We start from the raw sequence: 18,627 nt of genomic DNA, 5'->3' as shown, positions 1-18,627 counted from the left end.
CAACTGGTCTTTTGTTAGCCTGGTTAGTCAGGGAAAATCAACCTATCAGAGGAGGGAGTCCCGCCATTAAGTGGGTTGAATTTCATCCTATATATCTGAGTCAGAGTTTCTCAAGGGTAAAGGGCACGAGACCCTTCAGAATCCCTTAACCTCAAGCTGATAGCACACTGAACAGACAGATGCCATTTTTTGACATTAGCCTTCTATATTCCGTATGTCATATGGGATTGCACCATGTTTGGAGAAAACATTTAACTCTATTTAGAATGTAAACTTTTGAATACTATATCAGTCTATGCTACTAAGAAATGTCCCCCAAGGAAGCCCCAGCTCAGAGCTTACCCCCGGCTGCCACCATCCCCCTGTCTGTGTCCTGGGCATGCAGGTGACCCCTGAACACATGCGGCGGAGGCGCAGACCCCCATTCCCTGTGAGACGCCAGAAGATGTGCTGTGCTGGGCCCAGGGGGGACGCAACGCCGGGCTCCAGGGAGGGGTCCAGCTGCCAGGGCTGTGAGGGTGCCCTGGCACCATCCCGGCACCTTCCCACTGGCCTCCATCCCACATCCCGCTGCGCCTTGGGCGTGCTCCAGCCGCTGGCCAAGGAGCCTGGCCTCCCGCAGGCAGGGGGCTCTGGATGCCCCTCTGCGGCACGCAGCTCCGGGGGGGCCTCACTCCACTCGAGACTGGCTGGCACAAGGGGCTGAAATTTCAGGGGGTCACAAACACTGCGTCAGGGGGTATTGCAAAGAGCTCGCCAGAAACACAGCCCAGGGGGGTTTCAAGGTCACGGTGGGGGCCGCTAGTGTGGGGTGCTACTGGTATAGATCATAGGAGTGAAAACCTGTAGTATACTTGAACACCCTAAAAGTACCTATATATATCGTGATCACTGCCTGTAGCCGCCTATGCCTATAGCCAGCTGTAACTACAACTGCCTATAACTATCTAAATTTGTAGAAACTCAGTGACATGGCAGTATAGGAATTCTCCTGCGCAAAAATAAATAATTTATTTGTAAATGACAATATCTGTAGAAATTCAATGACATGGCAACATAGTAATTTTCTTATGCTAAAAGAAATGACTTCTACTGCATGGAATTAGTCCGCAGAGGGCCGAACGTGGCTTTATCAGTTGCTGGGTCCGTTCCCCTGTGGCTGCGAAGCTGCCTGGCTCCTGGTCATCAGCTAAAGGGAAAGGGAAAAAGAACAAGTGAAAATGCTGTTTGCAAAGAGTCCCTGAGTGGAAGCCACTGATAAGAGCCTCGCTGGTGCAGGAAGGGCTGTAACATCAGCTCATGCCCCTGAACAAAGCGCCGTGAGGAGCAGCAGGGCAGGCGCTGCCCTCTCCTCCCAGCAAGCCCCGCTCAGGATGAGCCCAGCGTGCAGCGAGCCCACAGCGCGTCAGCCCTCAGCGCTTCATGCCGCCCGTGCACCAGCAGAGCCCAGCGCTGCCCACCGAGCGCTCCGCAACGGAGGCGTCCCGTAGCGCACCCGACGCGGGAGCGACGCCACGCGCTCTGCTCTGCTCTGCGCTGGCTGCCTCACCTCTGGATCCGGCGCCTGCAGCTGCATGGAGCAGCCCGTGTGCTGTGTCCTGAGGCTGCTTTCTCCTTCGCTGCTGGTGCTGTCAAGGATGGAGAGGGATGCTTTCAGAGGAAGCCAGCCCACCCACGTCAGCGCTCTCACTGCTAACTGAGCACAGGTCCTTCACACCAGGGAGACTTTGCGGGGGCTGGGAGGAAGCTTCTCCTGAGCCCTGACCCACTTCTTTTGGAGCAGAACCACCAGATTGTACTCAAAGAGCAGAGAGGAAAGCTCAGGTGAGAGCGCTGCCTTGGACAGGGACCAAGGCGCTCTGCGACACTGTCTCCCAGGGACCCTTTTGCCCGTTCTACTTGGCTATAAAAGTCTACGTTTGCTGTTTGACACGCGGAGAAGCACCAGCCGCGTTACATGGAGTGACACCCTTTCAGCTGCAAGCACACACGAGGGCACCCGGGTTTGCAGCGCAAGGGGACAGGGCGGAGGACTGGAATGCATTTGTCACTGCCGCCGCTGCTGGGTCGCTGCCGCCTGAAGACGCGAGTGCGCCAGGCTGAGGCTGCGCCCCTGCTCCCAGCAGAGCAAAACTTGTTCCTGCAGTGCCGCCGGCCCCTCACCCTTCGGGGCAGCCCCGGCGTGGCTGCCTGGAACGGAAGGCAGAGGTGTTACCTTGGCTGGCTCGGAGAATATCTCGACGGGCCGGACGTGAAGGGTTCCGAGCGGGAGCACTTGGCAGGCCTCTGAGGGGACGGTGACGCACCTGCACGTTCACAGGCCCCTCTCTTCCTCGCTCTGCCCCTCTTGCCAGCCGCCTTCTTCCTGGCCTTCCCTCGTGAGGTGGGAGCGGGCAGCTGTGCATTCCCGCCGGCTGCCGTTTTCCTTGGTCTCCTCGGCAGCCGGGCCTCTTCTGCAGGAGGTCCAGGCTCCTTCTTCATGCAGCGACCTGTGCGCCAAGGAGAAACATCTCCTCAGATGACACAAACACAGCGCTTCACAGGAACAGTCAATGCAGCCGGAGAGATTCAAGACCGTTCAGGTAACACAAGTAGAGCCAACTGCCATTCCAGCAGCATACAGCTTTGCAACCAAGATCTTTGAGGATACTGAGTTCTAAGGATTTCATCTTTCTTGCATAAAATGGTGGAGGATCGAAGATTTGTAAATTTTGGAGGCAGAACAGGGTAACAACATCTAGTGAGCTTGGAACACACCCAGTGTTCCTGCAACGTAAAGGAAAACCGTGCGTGTGTAAGTGTGTGTTTTGCCCATACCTTGGCACTTGCTTCGTGTCCAGGGTGGCTCTGCTGATTCTTGTCTCTGCCTCTTGGCCTTAGGAGGCATGGAGTCCTCAGCTGCTGGGCGCAGCACACAGACGAGCTAAAACAAAACAGATGTCTGACTCTTTCCATGACAGTTTATTCAGACTTATTCCCATAAAAGCACTGCAGAGCATCCCCCCTCAGCAAGGTGAAGGTTAGCAGGGAACTGTTTGTTCGGAAGAGGTAGGTATCGTTTGCTGACACGTGCATTTGCTCTTAGCCAGAGCTTAGGAAGAATGACTGGCTATCACAGGACCTGAGCAAAACTGGACCTGGCAGCATGAGCCGGTCCTGCTGAAGAGAACCACCCCGTAGCTGGGGCCTTGCCGCCAGCCAGCCAACAACCCTACCTGCTCCTGTTCGTGCTTGTGCCTCTCACACCTACACATGACCCTGCAAAGCCAGGGCCAAGCATGGGGAAAGCAGCCCTAGAGTCCTGTCAGGGTAGCTCTGATCAGGTTCCTGATATTGGCCTGCTATGAGTGGCATCTTAAAAACCAAATGCAAAACAAAAATCAGTTTAACAGTGATTTCCAAGTCATGCTGCCCACAGAAGTGCCCCTCTTGGCTATCCTTGTTATAACGTCATGTTTTCCTGCCGGTTGATTGCATCGAGGAATAACAAAAGGAGACGACAGAAACCCACAAAACAAAAATAGGAACTAGAAAGGAAAGCATCTGTTATCTTTGTGAGATAAAGTCGTCTTCCACCAGCCAGCTGCCATAGGAGGTGGATGGGACTTGTCCTTCCTGTCAGCACGACCATTTAACACGTGATAAGCTATGAAATTTTGTCAGATCTCATTTCTATTCATATTGACTTTACTATCACCTAGGACAGGAAAGGCCCAGAAGAACCAACCGGCAAAACACAACGTCACTAGTTAGGACTGTAAGAATGCAAAAGAGCCGTGAAAGAGAAAATGAGCGAGCTTAGCGTTTTCCTAACTTCTCTGTCCTAGCAGCGAAGCCCAGAGGACTGTCTCTTCCGCGGGCACCCCCCTCCCCGACTCTGCTCTTTAGGTGTACGGAAGCATTAAAGCACCGAGCGGTCTAGTTGGTACCTGTCCAGTGTTCTTGAACAGCAGTAACAGCTTCAGCAGCACCAAGACCTGGTGTTCTTTCCATAGCAGAAATACCAGGCAGCAATATCGAGAAGCGTCTGAATCCCCTGCTGAGCGCTGCGCGGCACTCAGCACTTCATAAACCCACCGCTCCTCGCTTAGGCTGAGCTCCCGATAGAGTCACGTCCTTAACCTTTCTCTCTCTCTCTCTTCACATCTACCCTGCGAGACATTCCTCCATCTCCTAGATGGACAGCCTGCGTTGCCTCCTTCCCCTCTTACCTACACAGGTTACACGCCTCTGCTCCTCTCCCACCTGAGCTGTGAGACACACATGCTGGTTTTAACATCACTCGGATGTGCAAGGCAAACATTTCTGTTGCAAACTAAACTACAGGCCCTGGAGTTGCACGTTACAAGAGCTTTCAAAATCATTATTTGTCAGTAGGTAATACAAGAAAATACTAAACCTCGTGATCCATCCGCTCGTAGATAGGGTACCGCAAGCCACAACTTTGACACGGCAGGGTGACGGGCTCATCATCTGCAAAGCAAAGCAGAGTTACATCCCCTACCAGAGAGAAGTCTGGCGCAGTTGGATCCCTACGCAACAGGCTGCTGTTCTGTGTCACAGGACGGCAACCTGAGCACACGTTAAGGCAACAGTTACTCTAGTCACACTTGCTGAATTCATTCCACATCAGCAAATCCACGCCATCCAGCGTGAGAGTAGTGTTTTGGGGTCCAAGATAGAGCCAGCGGTCTGCTAAAAAAGCCCACGACTGCCTCCAATAAATCCTTTAGCACCATTTCTCCTTCCACAACCAGCTGACGCTTCATGTCTGCCCCGCTGATAAGAGTCTCAGCGATGTCCGGGACGTCACTGCAGAAATGCGCAGTGCTACAGGTGTGACCCCACATCCAGATCTTACCTACCCTGCTGCTTAACCGAGGAGGAGCGCAGCTGCCGCACAAACCCAGGCAGAATGTGCCACGAGCAAACAACTCCCGCTTTCGTTGCGAAGCTCGATACTTTGAGACAAAAGAATCGGCAGTGGCCTGGGCTCTCACCCCAGGGACCTCAGCAGTCCTCTGTGTAGCTGGCTTATACCTTTGCAGTTCTGTTCCACGGGAAAATCAGCCCGCTCCCAGTGGCTCTGGAGCTGTCATTACCCAGCGTTTTCCCAGAAAGAGTTACAAACCCTTACGCTTGGATCGGCTGCCAAATGTCCAATATGAAGCTGGTTATTACTCATCTCTGCACCTCACCTCGCTTCTGATTTCTTTGTGCTGCTGAAACATTGCTTCTGCTAATGTCCTTAAGGGATGTCCCCCTACACAGCTGCTATAAATCTGCTTTTCTAGCCCCTTGGGCATTCCCCACAGTGGCCCAGCGCAGTTACCTGTTCCTGATTCTCTTCCACTGTGCCGGAGGTCTTGCAAATGTGCATCCTCATCCTCAAAGCCAGACGGTGCACTTCCTTGGGTTTGTACCCCCACTAGCCCGCAGACGCGAGGATGTTCTTTCAGGTCTCGCACCAGTATGTAGCGGTGGCAGTTTTCGCATTCCTCCGTCCGTGTGCTGCAGTAAAGTTCATGGTCAACCATGGCTCTCAAAGGCAGCTGTATTTCGCAGTAAGGGCAGAGGACAAGTCGCAGAAGGCACACAAACGCCTGGAAAAAAGAACGAGGGATTCTTCTTCACATATGGAAGAGTGAGGCAAAGGTGGAGGGAGGTTCCCCGTTTGCTGAAGAGCTGAGCGGTCCTTTCTTTCTTTAGCCAGATCTAAAGCTACGCTAAAGGATAGCCTGGAGTAGGATAGCACGTGAGAAATGTGAAGACCAGCAGGCTGTGTAACCTGTGTAGTCATAAACACGCCAGCTGAAGCACTCCGAAGACTCAGGACATTCCTTTAAAACCTGTCATACTTGGACAGCAGATTCCTTCCCACTGTGCTTCTTGAAGATAGCTTTCAGGGACAGTCTCAAAACCCAGTCCTGATCCCATTGCACTGAGCACTGCTAGAAAAACTTCTCCGTGTGTGTTCTGCGAGGGAACAGATTTACAGCTCACTTACTACTCGGCAAGAATTGCTTGCCTATGTCCTTCACCCGCGACTGAATGACAGGGAAGTTGCCCTTCCAGAGGGGTTACAGAGAGATGAAAGCCCTGTTAGAATAGCAGATGCTGCAAGAATACGTCATCATTTGCTTTACAGGCAAAACTAGAACCACTACGCACAAACGTGCGGGATGAAGTGCTTCCAGGGGTTTGACCTGGTCATATCTTCACCGTTTGAAAATCCTTTGTTTGTCAGCAATAAGCAGACTTAGGTGGCACTTGCAGAGCTGTCTGCAAGGGGGGCCCATAGGAAGGGAAGGGGCTGACATTGATTACAAGATTGCCTGTGACGGCAGCCAACTGGAGTCAGAAACTGAAAAAATCCCTGTTGATTTTACAAACTCTTTTCAAAGTCTGTTGGACATCATGACTTATTAAAATGCACATGACCACTGCAGCAGTCAGAAATGCGTCATGTGAAAGGAACGGAAGAAGTGGAGTTCATCATATTCTGTGTTTCTGAAACAGCGCACCATTTTTCATCCTCATCACTAACAAGGACAAAATCACCAATTATCGCAGATAACCCTTGGATATGAAGACTTGAGCAGGCTCCACTGCTTGAAGGCAGTTTCCAACCACCTTCTCTCAGAGGGTGTGAATTTAGGGCTCGATAAAAAGGGTGCCTCAATCACAATTTGGAGTCCGGCTCCTGGCTGACAGAAAGGCTCTGGAATCGGTGCTTGGAGATACCATCGAGTAGCTTCAAAACATCTCCTAACATCAATAGATGTTCACCAGCCTTGTGGTCCTCCAAGTGTTGTTTTTCCATCTTCATCCCACACTCGCAGGTAACCTACAATAAACAGACCTCATGAGATTAATTGCCACAGAGGACAGCAGTTTTAGAGGAGGAATGCGTTTCTCACCTCCACGTGCTCAGATGCAAAATGGTTCTTCATTTCCGATTTTGGGATGTAAACCTCGCAGTACTGGCACGCTGCAAGAAATCTGCTGCAGTGGACTTCATGAATCGTGAAATTAGAGGCAGGAATATCCTTGTTGCTATGAGAAACATCGCAGAGGTTACTTTGCAGAAAATAACACTGACCACAGTTGCAAGCAGTTTTTCACAGCACAAAAATCCTAAGAAAGCTTTTGATGAATTCATGGTTTAGAGAACCGAGTAACTAAAGAGCAAGGCAAGCCCAGCCAGGCCTCCACATTCCTTCATAGGTGGGATATTAACGCCTATAGCATGCAAAGGTCACAGTGTTCACACTACATGGAGATAAAATCAAGGGGGATGGATTTCATTATGAGAAAGGCAAATTTTGCAGCATAAACAAGTTATCACCAGGTTCAAGGTGATGAACTAATTAATAAGCTCATCCGTGAAGATCAGAGTTTCTTCCTGAAACTAACCGGGCTATGAGAGGTCGAACAGTGCTCTGCTCGGAAAAACTACAGAACAGACCCTCTTGGGCCAGATTTGCTCAGTGAATGATAGCAGCAGCCATCTTACTCTGGAGCCAAAACTGCCCCGCTCACCCCCTTCCCAGAAAAGACTCATTTTCCTATCTGGAGGACAAGGCAGTTGTAACAACTCCATGGAGTCTGGAAATTGACTATCACTGTTGAAGTTTAGAAAGGAACTCTTGAGGAAAGACATTACCCTTCTCAAACAGTTACAGTAATAGAAGACTTTGGAATAATTTTCTTCAGCACAGCATAAGGAAAACCCACTACGTAACTGAACTCCTACATAGATCAGTTTTATTCCCTTTCCTTTACTGAACTTAAAGTTGGCCAGCTTCTTTCCTTCACCACCAAAACAGAGTCACAACAGAAATTCTCATCTTCAGCATGGTCTACCTTTGCATGATGCAGGAAGGTGGAGCCTATGTTGCTGGTGATATTGATGAGGCAGATCAATAAACCTAAGAGACTGTAAAAATCAACTTACTTCCTCACTAATTAGATCAGAAACATTTAACACTGGTTTGACCTTTCATCAGAAAGGTTCCCAATGCATTTTATTATTCCACCTGACTTTTTTTCAACTCGGGGAAGTAGGACAATCCCTTGCCGAACAAGAATTAAAAATACATAAAAATGTACTTGTAGACTTGTATGAAAAGCTCTCCTATCTTTGTAAGAAAAACAGATTGAAGTGTTCTTTAAAATGCCTTAATAAGCCACACTTGCCGTTGTATAGTACATAAGAATGTCATTGCTGGTCATGTTGCCATGAAGAATGTGTTCCTTCAGATGCTGTATTAGCGTACCCTGAAAAAGAACAGAGAAAGAAAAAAATCAAGTTCACACAAGTGAAAAGCAAAACTCTTGACAGCACATTCAGGCTTCAGAAAAAACCTAATGTTGGCAATACTTTGCAGGATGCACTCCAGGATTAACGGCAAGTATTTCCTTTAACCACAACTGAAGTAAATCCCAGGGCCTATCTACAACAGCAGCAGCAATTACATTCTCCATTTTCTCACACAACTTTTCAGCATCTCTCATTAGACCTCAGCAATTCCCACCGCACATCACTTTTACTCCATGGAATTAATAACTTCCTTCACTTCCAACTCTGCTCAGCCATCACAGTTGCAGAGTACTCCACACAGGCTGGAATTTTAATAGCATGCTTTTACCAGTCATGTTTTCCACGAAGGTAAGCCCTTTGACCTTCCAGTTTCATTTTCAGAATATCAAGGCAACTGGGAGGGATGAAGGACCTAGAACTGCTATAAACTGCAGCAGCTGCTACGCATTAACACTACGTACCCAAGCCATCTTACCTGTTAACATCTAGGAGACAAAAGACCTAACTATATACATCTCTCATGTATGTGTGTGACTAGCAATGTGAAAAAAAATCTCACTGCTCAAAGCATCAATAGTAATAAAGTAGTTAAACATATTACTTCCGTTTCTCTTTGTTTGAATAGCTGCTAAAGTACCTTCCTGATCATCATTAAAGCGTATCTTGTTAGGATAAATAAATTTACAAACTACTTCATTAAGTCACTTCACTGCACTGACAAATTCATGTAGTTGATTTTAAAATAAAGATGCTTTTTGCATTTACGCAAGGAGTTATAGTGGAACTATTAAGAGCCTCATAAGCACGGAACAAGATTTATGTCGGAAGAAAAAGGTTACAGATAAACATTCGAAATGAAAAAAAAGAGTCATGAAACTGGCACACGCTTCAGGAGAAAAGGCAGAAAACATTCAATAAAAATAAAGGAGTAAATCTTATTTTCTCTTTGCAGCTCAAAGGAACCAGGTCTGAATTCACCTGCTACTGGTTTGAACACACCAAGCTGTCACAATGCTGCCACCTAGCGGCATCTATGTCTATCTACATTTTAAAACTAAAAAAATACAAATCGGGATTTAGAAACACTGTTTCTAACTTTAAGGTTGCCAAAAACATTGCAGGTGTTAACATAATTGTTCCATTTATAAAGGTAAGCATCTTTGCCCTGCAGGTGAATCTGAAAGAGCCACACAAGATAGTGAAATTAAAGGCACATTAAATTATAAGTATTTGTTTTCTTTTTCCTTCATTTAGTTGTTGCTGGTTTACAGTTTTGGGACCAAAACTGTTCTGTTAACAATGACTAGGCAGAGGCTATGAACTGTTTCCCTGCAAAATCTGGTAAGTCACAGTCCAGAAACAGAGGTGTTGTGGTAGAAGGTATAGCTGCTCTAAAAAGCTTACAGCCCATGATGCTCTCTCAAGTTTATTTATAGGACTTGTATGACCCTCAAAACAAATCCTCAGCATTGACTATGACACAGATCTGGCAGCTGACAGAAAACTTACTGGTCTGCTTGTCTTCATTGGGCTTAACATACAGCTGATAAAAGCGCCGAGCATCTGAGTGTCAAAAGAACAGCGGGCAGGGCTGCTCCTGAACCGCATCATCAGCACATAAGGGACCGGTGCTAAGCCGTTACGTAGAGAAAGAGCAGCTACTCATGGTCCTGGTCTCACACCAGCAGCGTTCTCTCTACAGCGTTCAGAAAGAGCCTGAGTGAGAAAATCCCCAAGCGATTTGCCAGCAGTTACACAAGAAGCCTGCGGCAGCACAGCTATTTAAGCCCAGGTCTTGCGAGTCCTCAACACAGACAGAAACAAACTGATAGGAGTTTTATCAAAAAATTCTCCCGTTAGGTAGTTGAGAATATGGAATAAAACTGAAAAGGGCCCTGTATCAACAAGGCAAGAATCGCCACCAATGCTTTCGGGACTTAAGAACAACAACTACTCACTGATGTTTTTCAATTATTAGAAAGAACCCTCCAAACGTCTTCCCACAGCATGCCCAATTGTTCAAGACAATACAGCTTTATTTCCAAGACCAGAAACAAGCTTACTCCCTCTGAGGAACGACTTTTTAAATCATCTCCCATGACCTGGCTTCATCTTCTTTATTTACATATGTTATTTCACTGTGTATCAAGAAAACAGAATATGTGCGGAGAAAACAGAAACATACTGCAGGATTAGATACACAGAGTTGTGAATTTGAAGTAAGCTGCCTATTGGCATCTGTAAGATCAGTACAGCAACAAAACACTATCGAAACACACTGCAATAATTGAAGTGTCTTTACTGAAATGTCACCTCTTTTTGCATTTTTAACTGTCAAACCCAAACTTTGCTTAATCTGAGGCTGGAAAACGAGACAAGAGACTGTGGGCTAATTCTGCTTTTGTTGAAATCCGTGAGAATCCTCCTATTCCAGTGGAAACGAGATTCAGCCCAGAACATAGGAACCCAATCAAGCGTGCAGAAGACACCTCAGAATTTCTTTGCATGGATTTTTACCTACAGGCCTTATCCAGACTGACACATACAAAGCACGCAAACCATGGGAGCCTCTGATGCAACAGTGTGCTTTTAGGCCAGAGGTGTTAGCACCAGAACTTAAGGGGAAACAAACAAACAAAAAAAATAAATCACCCTGCAATACAGGAACTAGAGAGCTGCTCAGTGGGAACAGAGAATCCTCATAAATAACATATCCCACTCCGCAAACCATCCCATTCTCTCCTCCCCAGCAAGAATGAGTAGTCTTCACCTGAAGTCTAAGGTAGCTCTGTATGAACAGAGAAGACTATTCGGATGGAGAGCAGAGGCACAATTCAAGGGCAACCTAAGCAGCCATACAGGTAACATGGAAAGAAAAGAACTGTGCCACACAGAAGTCCTGTTCTCTGAGCTACAACAGTGTTTTTCATCTCTACTGTTCATCACTGATCACTGAACAAAACACCCGTCTTGTTTTTGCTAACCATCTCTGCAAGTACTTAACCAGTCTAAAGCCAGCACAGCTTCAAAACAGCTGTCAAGCTTCAAAATATACCTCCTCCTTTCTTCTTCACAAACATAGGACTTGTGTCCCAAAGGGACCATTTTATGTCACATGCTCCCTGGTACGATCCCCTATTGATAATATACAAAGCCAGGTGTTTACAGGCAGCATGGGATTTGTCTGTGGGCAAATCCTCCAGTCCTTGCCATCAAAGGGAGGCTAGAACATACACACTGCGGCTGTAACATCAAAGTGATCCTGCCTTCCGGCTACCTAGACAACGCTACAGCCAGTCTCGCAAGATGCTCCTCCTGACTGTGAGCTAACAGCAGAAACTATGAACTCTGGCTAACGGTTGTACCAAATTGTATAAATTAAACTGCACAAACGTGCTAGACAACACATTCTGCCTGCCTTAAGGGGAAAAAGCCCTGCTTTTTATTAAGGACTATACTAATGGCAGAGTTAAAGTTCCAACTGCATGCCTGACGGCTGGGAAAATTTCCTGAACTTTAGTAAGTTGCCCAGAACAACTTCTAGAACGTGACTAGAGTAGATTGAAAGCATGTGAGCACAGGTCATTTTGTCAGTAATGTTGTACATACCTCTAGCCACAACAAGACAAAGCCTAAAGCAAAGCCTCCATACAAAGCAAAACCTACACCCAAAGAGACAGCCAGCCTTCTGGCTTCCTTCCTTATAAAAAGGAGCGGTGAAGATGACATGCTCTGAACTGATAAACATAGGGAGTAAAGTTTACAGCAAAAAAAATTCTAGATAATAAAACCTGCAAGCTCTCAATGGACCTCAACTTGACAGTGTCCAAAAATCAGTTCCAAGCACCCAATTCAAGTTATCTGGCCTTTCTTCAACTGCCAGTTGGGCCAGTTCTACTAATGTTTTTCTGACTGATGCTTAACTCCCAGGAAACAGCTGAAATCTGAAAGGTCTCCACACCAATCTCTAAACCAAACTATTTTACATCCTTATTAATCCATACTTGCTTTCAGCCACTTACAAATAGAAAAGTTTCATTGCAAGTTGATGAAAAAGTGGCAGCAATCAATTCCTCCTTGGAGTATACACCGTGGTACGATACCGCTAAAGGAAAAATATAACCCCGGTAGTTAGATATAGATAGCGCAGCTCCAGGAGGGAAGACATACCCCTGCTGAATGAACCATGCATTTTGGTGCCCCTGTTGTGCCTGACGAATACATGATAAAGAGAGGATGACTGAAAGGCAGCTGTTCAAACTCCAGCTGAGGGGCCTGGTCTCCTTTCCCGGTAGCAAGGAAGTCTTCTAAAAAGACACTGCGTAAGAGGGGGGGAAAGAAACATTTCAAAAAAATATTTGAAAACATTACCCCAGCCCATATATAGGACCTCCTCTGTATCTAACAGCTCTTTTATGATAAGCTGTATCTTCACACTACGTACACTACTTGTATTCCCAGTCCTTCTACTCTTCAAATTGCTGATTATTTTATTTCCTTTCTTGGTTTTAAAGTAAAACATTAGTATAGTAATTGAGATGTGACTCCAAAAGTATCTAACCTCCATAATCCAGAGCAGTTAAAAAGCAAAACAAATTATCCCTAAAAGTGTCACTTACATTATTAATTAGTCATTTCTGGAAGCCACGTTCTTCTCCCTTCTATATCCTATTGAATTTTGCCTTAATTTAAGAATCATTAATACCAACAGTGATTTTGTAGAAGCAAAACATCTGCAGCAACATACTACTACTGTTTTCAGTATGAAGCTGGACCCACATTACAAAAACTGGCTAAATGCTAGCTTTTGAAACTGCCTGACCTCTTGGAACTTGCGATAGGTATCAGCATCCATCTCATCCCCCCTTAGGACAGTCACAGCTCACAAGCTCCCATTACCTGTTTGGAATCTTAGAAATATCTATGGCTTCCCTTGATGAGACATACGGAATCACCACCACTTTTTTTACATCTGGAAGCCCTGGAAGAAGGAAGAAAAAAAAATTATTTCCTACATTCAGTTACATAAAACAAAGGTCTTTTCTGCCCGATTGGACCGTTCAGGGTAACGCACTAAGCAACAGAAACAATTCTGATACGCCAAGTACTGAAACCCCAAAAGACTGAATTGTTACCTAAGAGGTAATTTCCTCAATATAGCCAGCCCTTTAAAAATACATGTGTAAACCTGCAAGCTTTAGCGATGTAATACCTCTTCATTTGCCTTCAGCAGCACTTCACTTGGGCTTAAAAAAAAAAAACACACCCAGCATCATCAGTCCCTGTTCCCCCACTTACACTGCTAATTTATGGTGATATGTTTAAGCTAGCAAAAGAGTGATAGAATTACACAAAAGACTGGTTTTGTGATCAAAATCAGTTCTGAAATCCTAAGTGGCCACAGAGATACCGTAAAGTAGGAAGGACAGTGACAAGCAGCTCAAAAATGACACTTTTAGTGGCAGTGCAGCCTTTGAGCGCTCACACAACTGCAGCATGACTAAGACTAGATGGTATGCAATGAAATACCTTTCACCACACTGAGCAGCTTTTCCAGGTGGTTATGTTCTTTGCCATTGTATATAACAGCTTCAACAGAGAAGATGAGCTTAGGCTGAATTTGGGAAAATCTGTCCAGTACACCCTAAGGACACAGAGAAAAGTTAGTTAAAGAATGGAATTAAATTGCTACAGTAGGAAAATGCACTGGATGCTAAAAGCAAATCTAAATTCAAGAAAGGAGCAGAGACAAGAATTAGCAGGAGAATTGTTAAAAGACTGCCAGTTTGTCTTCCACTCTCCCAAGAGCTTCAAAGTACAACAGGTTTGTAACAATTTATTTCATGACCCCCAAATCTATCAACCAACAACAAAGATAAAACCACCACAGATCACAGGACATTGTTCACTGAAAGATCAAGTTCACAAAGCAGTTAAAATTTCACCTTGGAAGTCAGACTTACAAACTCACCTCAAGAGGATAAGCACCTGTGATGTGAGCAGGAGTTAAGCACTTAATTTACCTGAAGGTCCACAACACTCCTGTCTGCATCTGCAGGCAGGTGCTCTCTATGCCCTTGTGAACTGCCCCAGGGCTGCTTTGACAATGTCCCAGTAGTTTGGTACTCTCATTGGGGGAAAAAAAAAAAAAAAAGCCACCAGTCTTCCAGAGGATGTGTTTATCACATGGCAAGGTGGCACTTCATAGGAACTGACCGCTTTGCTCTGCTACAATTAACAAAGGAAACCGTGCCACTGATTTCTACCAGAACAACTAGATATTGAAAACGTACGTACATACTACCAACAAGCCTGCCGCAGCTCCTTTAGAACCTCTAGGGAAGGACACGTTCAAATGCTAAATCTTCAGGTGTCCTCCAGCTTACACTGTATTCAGGAATTCACCATAGCTATTATCACATTTGAGAGAAAAAATCCTTCTGGTATTTTTTTTTTCCCTAGGTACACTGCATGCAGCAGCATGCCAGAAATAGATCTTTTTGTATTCAACAGCAAGAAGTAAATCCTTCTACTAAAAAGCTCTCAGCACACAGCCATGTTCGTTCCTCTCTAGCTACATTACTTGAAACATTAAGAACAAGATTATTCTATATTGTAAAATTGTCAGCTAACTGTTCAAGAACAGTATCCTAAATCATATTGAAAAAACACCCTCAAGACTTCAGTTGTGTTTATTCTTCACAGCATTTTTTATTTCTCTCCATCTCCTGCTTTGTCCTCTGTTTTGCAGCCAAAGCGAGACAAGTTATTACCAAATCAAAAGACCAATGCAAAAACATTACAGTCAATCTCTACTAAACTCCTCCTTTCCAAGCTGGGCTGGTCAGGGTTACAAGAGAGGCTGCTGCAAAAGTACAGAGGTCCTGCCCCAACAACTTCTCCCTGTTGTCTTTTTAGGCAAGCTCACTGACCACCACAGGCGAGGTACACGGATATGGCAAAATATGAACACGGACCTGTCTGCTGACTTAACACTGTCACTTAACAGCTTTCCCTCCTATCACCCCGAGATGCACTTCCTCTTCCTTGCTCACATCACAAGAAAATAGAGTGACAACGCATTGACACCTAACTTGATCAATTAGTTCAAAACAAAAATCACCAGAATCTGTTTTGGTGGCAGAAGAGGGTTTCAAGAAGCCCTTAACACATTACCTAACACACTCAGACATGTAGGTTTAATGCATTAAAATTACTCTCTAAGGGAGTATGAAATCAAGTTTCCTGCTATTTTAGGTATGTTATCATACCTACTTCATACCATTTTCAAAGAACAGACCAAGCAGCCAAATCACACATAGCATGTGTGCGCTTATATATGTGCGCATATGTATGCATGTATACACATTCACGCTGAGCACAGAGCATACATACCCTATATCCATGCTGTCTGATGTTTAAAAACAGAGACCAATGAGAGGACTAAGGGTATTCTAACAGAAGAATCAAATTTGAAGAGAAATGCGAATCAGAAGCTGGGATAACTACAATTCTCAGGGTTTTACCAATCCTGCTAACACACCCAGTTGGATTCATTAGCACTGGCAAGATCAAATCCCACAGGGCAGCCTGGTATGATACAAAGGCAATACAAACAGATGGAATAGGTAATTGCGACACTGGAACTTTAATCCAACCAGATGGCTCAGCAAGGAATTGCTTTCATGAAAATCATGAAAAGCTCAGGTAAAACAGATATGGCTCGTTCTAGTCTATGAGCCTCAAATCCAGTACTAAAGGTTGAGAAGGACCCCATGAATGGAGCTGCCCTGGCTTTGCTAGGGCTCACCAAAGGTTTCTCACAGACCCAAGAGCACAGCCTCTTTTTAAACTTACATATCCAACCTCTTATGCACTGGCTGCAAAGAACCACTTTCCTATTAATATATGTAAATGGATAACAGGGACTAGAGAAATGAAGCAAAAGCTGCCAAGAGTGGCGTTCTGCGTGGGAGGGAGCTCACTGGTTCTCTGACAGCAGACTTCCTGAACGCTTGCACAGTCTTCAGAGGTATGGCATTCAGAGCCTGCAACGTGTAGGCAGTTCTGAACAGTGACGTTTTCTAAGCTTCACAAAATATATACACACAATTGGGTTTGAAATATTGAAAATGCTACACTATTTCCCAAAACACAAACAAAATCTTCATTTACGTTAACAGGACTAACGCAACTGCACAGAAGCAGGAATATATTTTCCTTAGGGCGGAAGCCAATATCCCCGAGAACCTCTGCTGATCTCCCTCAAGATTTTAGGGTTTGAATTCATACACCAACACATGCTGCCAAGCCAAAGGAGAATAAATGATATCAATGGCACTGCTGCTCCAAGGCTAAGTTTTTTAATGAAACTATCACAAAAACTAAGCTAGCTGGGCACTGAAAATAACAGCACATCAACATGGACAGAAAACACACCAGTACTCTGTAATGCAAGCAAAATGAACAATCTTCCCCCAGATGAGAGATCAAATCACATTGCAAAGAAAATACTCCATACTGTCATTTTCTGAGCAAGCAGAAAATATTTGTAGAACAGATTGATCATTACGTGCTGTAATGACTTTTTTAATCATTTTTTTTCCCAATGATACAACCTCGAGTGCGAGAAAGCGGAATGCTGCTGCCCTCTAGCGCTAATCCAGAGAGGACAGTTCCCTACACCTAACCAGCTACGGGGGTTAAACACTGAGATTGAGGGTACGCATTACCTAAAAAAACCCCACCTTTGGTATTTTCTCTGTTCTGCAGTGCAAAAAAGCATGCTTTCAAGCATACTTTTAGATAGAACACTCCATTTTAGAAGTGATTCGCACCTGTTGCTGCTTATGATGTGTGCTAAAGACTTTCCAAAGAAAGTAAAATACATTCCCAAAGCTTCCAGTGAACACTGCAACATCTGTTTGGCTATCATAATCATATCGCAATTTTTTTTACCGTATTTTACACACAGCATTTATTCCTATGCTAAAAAGAACTGAGTTAGCGATATTAGCCTGAAATCCCTCAACTTGTTGGCAAACAAAGCCTCCTCGAAGAGACCAGGTGGGATATTGCTCAGTTTAACCACGCAGAAGGCAGAGGAAGGAACTACTTGGGCAAAGGAACTGGATCGTGGCTAAGCAGCCTGGGAAAAGATTTGGGAATGAAGGGCCAAGTCCCAGACAACTGTTGCATTGCTGCTCATTTGCACAATTAATAAAAGCTCGCCAAGGCCATGGATTCTGCCTGAAAATATCCCCCGTGAGTCAGCTAAAAGATACTCGAATTACTACGCTGAAAGTCATTATTGACAACTGAAAGCACGAGTTTTCATTCAGTTTGTGGTAGCCAGAAAAAAAATAAAAAAAAAATCTGGTGTACTTGGCTGTGCCAGGAGATGGCAGTAAGGCTAAAGCAAACAGGATCTATCCCGCACTGTCACTTTCACGTCTGTCTCAAACAGGAGGAGAGCTTTTCTACACCACCTGATAATACAGCTACTCACGTTAATGCCAAAGTCCGGTGATGTTGAACTCCAGATAGCACCAATACTTGCAGCAGCGAGCATTGCTTCCACCGCATGAATGCTGTTTGGTAAGTAACCTATGGCAGAATTTGAATGGTTAGAGACTGAAGAAACTAAAAACCACAAAATCTTAACAGTAAACATAACGTATACAATCGCCACTTCAAACAGACTAAAAATGAGAAGCCCCAGACTGAAGGATCCTTTGAAATTTTCCACACAATTGTCACTTCCTCCTTCGAAGTCAAATCAGTTGCACAAGGAGGAAGACACAATCCCTTTTATAAAAAAGAGTTGTATCCATTTCTCTATCTACAAGGTTACTCCCAATTTACAAAAGTTTCCGCTTAATTAATGAGACTTTCAGGATAAGAGGGCAGCATGCTCCACAGAAGAACTGGGAGAGAGAGAAAAAGTTTGTGGATTGAACAGGGTACATAGAGACTAAGGATACAGCACCAAGCAGGGGAACAGAACAGGTCTGTAGAAACACCCCTTAGAAAAGGAACAAGTAGCTGGAAGCAAAGGTTACAAATACTCAGTTCAAAAGTGGAGATGCCACTTTACAAAGCTAAACATTGTCTGATAGACACTACCAGAATCTTAAACACAAACAAGCAAAACCAGCGTCTCAGCTGATAAGGAAGTAATACAGTGTGACAAGCCCTGGAACATCATCACACCAATGGAGCTCTTCAGGCTTACCTCATCAACTTACAGGAAGATTTCAAGGTTTACATTCAATTTATCAAGGCACACAGAAGAACCAAACATC

The 18,627-nt window shown here is 45.1% G+C and overlaps 2 protein-coding genes across 5 annotated transcripts in view; both read right to left on the bottom strand.

Annotated features, from left to right (window-relative positions):
• Positions 1–478: 478 nt before the first annotated feature.
• LOC308065327 (uncharacterized protein) lies at positions 479–6,654 on the bottom strand. Its single transcript, XM_080391160.1, has 5 exons — positions 5,333–6,654; positions 2,818–4,473; positions 2,216–2,489; positions 1,550–1,628; positions 479–1,189 (listed from the first exon to the last, which is right to left on the bottom strand). The coding sequence occupies exons 2-5, from the start codon at positions 2,885–2,887 to the stop codon at positions 1,133–1,135; spliced, it is 480 nt and encodes a 159-aa protein (XP_080247286.1). The 5' UTR covers positions 2,888–4,473; positions 5,333–6,654; the 3' UTR covers positions 479–1,132.
• Positions 6,655–6,918: 264 nt separating this feature from the next.
• Positions 6,919–18,627, bottom strand: part of LOC308065254 (acetoacetyl-CoA synthetase-like) — a 32,713-nt gene continuing 21,004 nt past the window's right edge. For all 4 annotated transcript variants that reach the window (XM_080391003.1, XM_080391004.1, XM_080391002.1 and 1 more), the window contains 6 exons: positions 17,832–17,929; positions 13,853–13,967; positions 13,223–13,304; positions 12,494–12,641; positions 8,200–8,280; positions 6,919–7,056 (listed from right to left, as the gene is read on the bottom strand). In XM_080391003.1, the coding sequence (XP_080247129.1) occupies positions 7,033–7,056; positions 8,200–8,280; positions 12,494–12,641; positions 13,223–13,304; positions 13,853–13,967; positions 17,832–17,929 (548 nt within the window). In that variant the 3' untranslated portion in view covers positions 6,919–7,032. The remainder of the gene's footprint in view (positions 7,057–8,199; positions 8,281–12,493; positions 12,642–13,222; positions 13,305–13,852; positions 13,968–17,831; positions 17,930–18,627) is intronic.

The sequence above is a fragment of the Falco punctatus genome (genome assembly GCF_963210335.1).
Source record: "Falco punctatus genome assembly, chromosome: 1".
Classification (NCBI taxonomy): Eukaryota; Metazoa; Chordata; class Aves; order Falconiformes; family Falconidae; genus Falco; species Falco punctatus.
The sequence above is the reverse complement of the archived record's forward strand: the minus strand, read 5'-3'. Positions and strand labels throughout refer to the sequence as shown.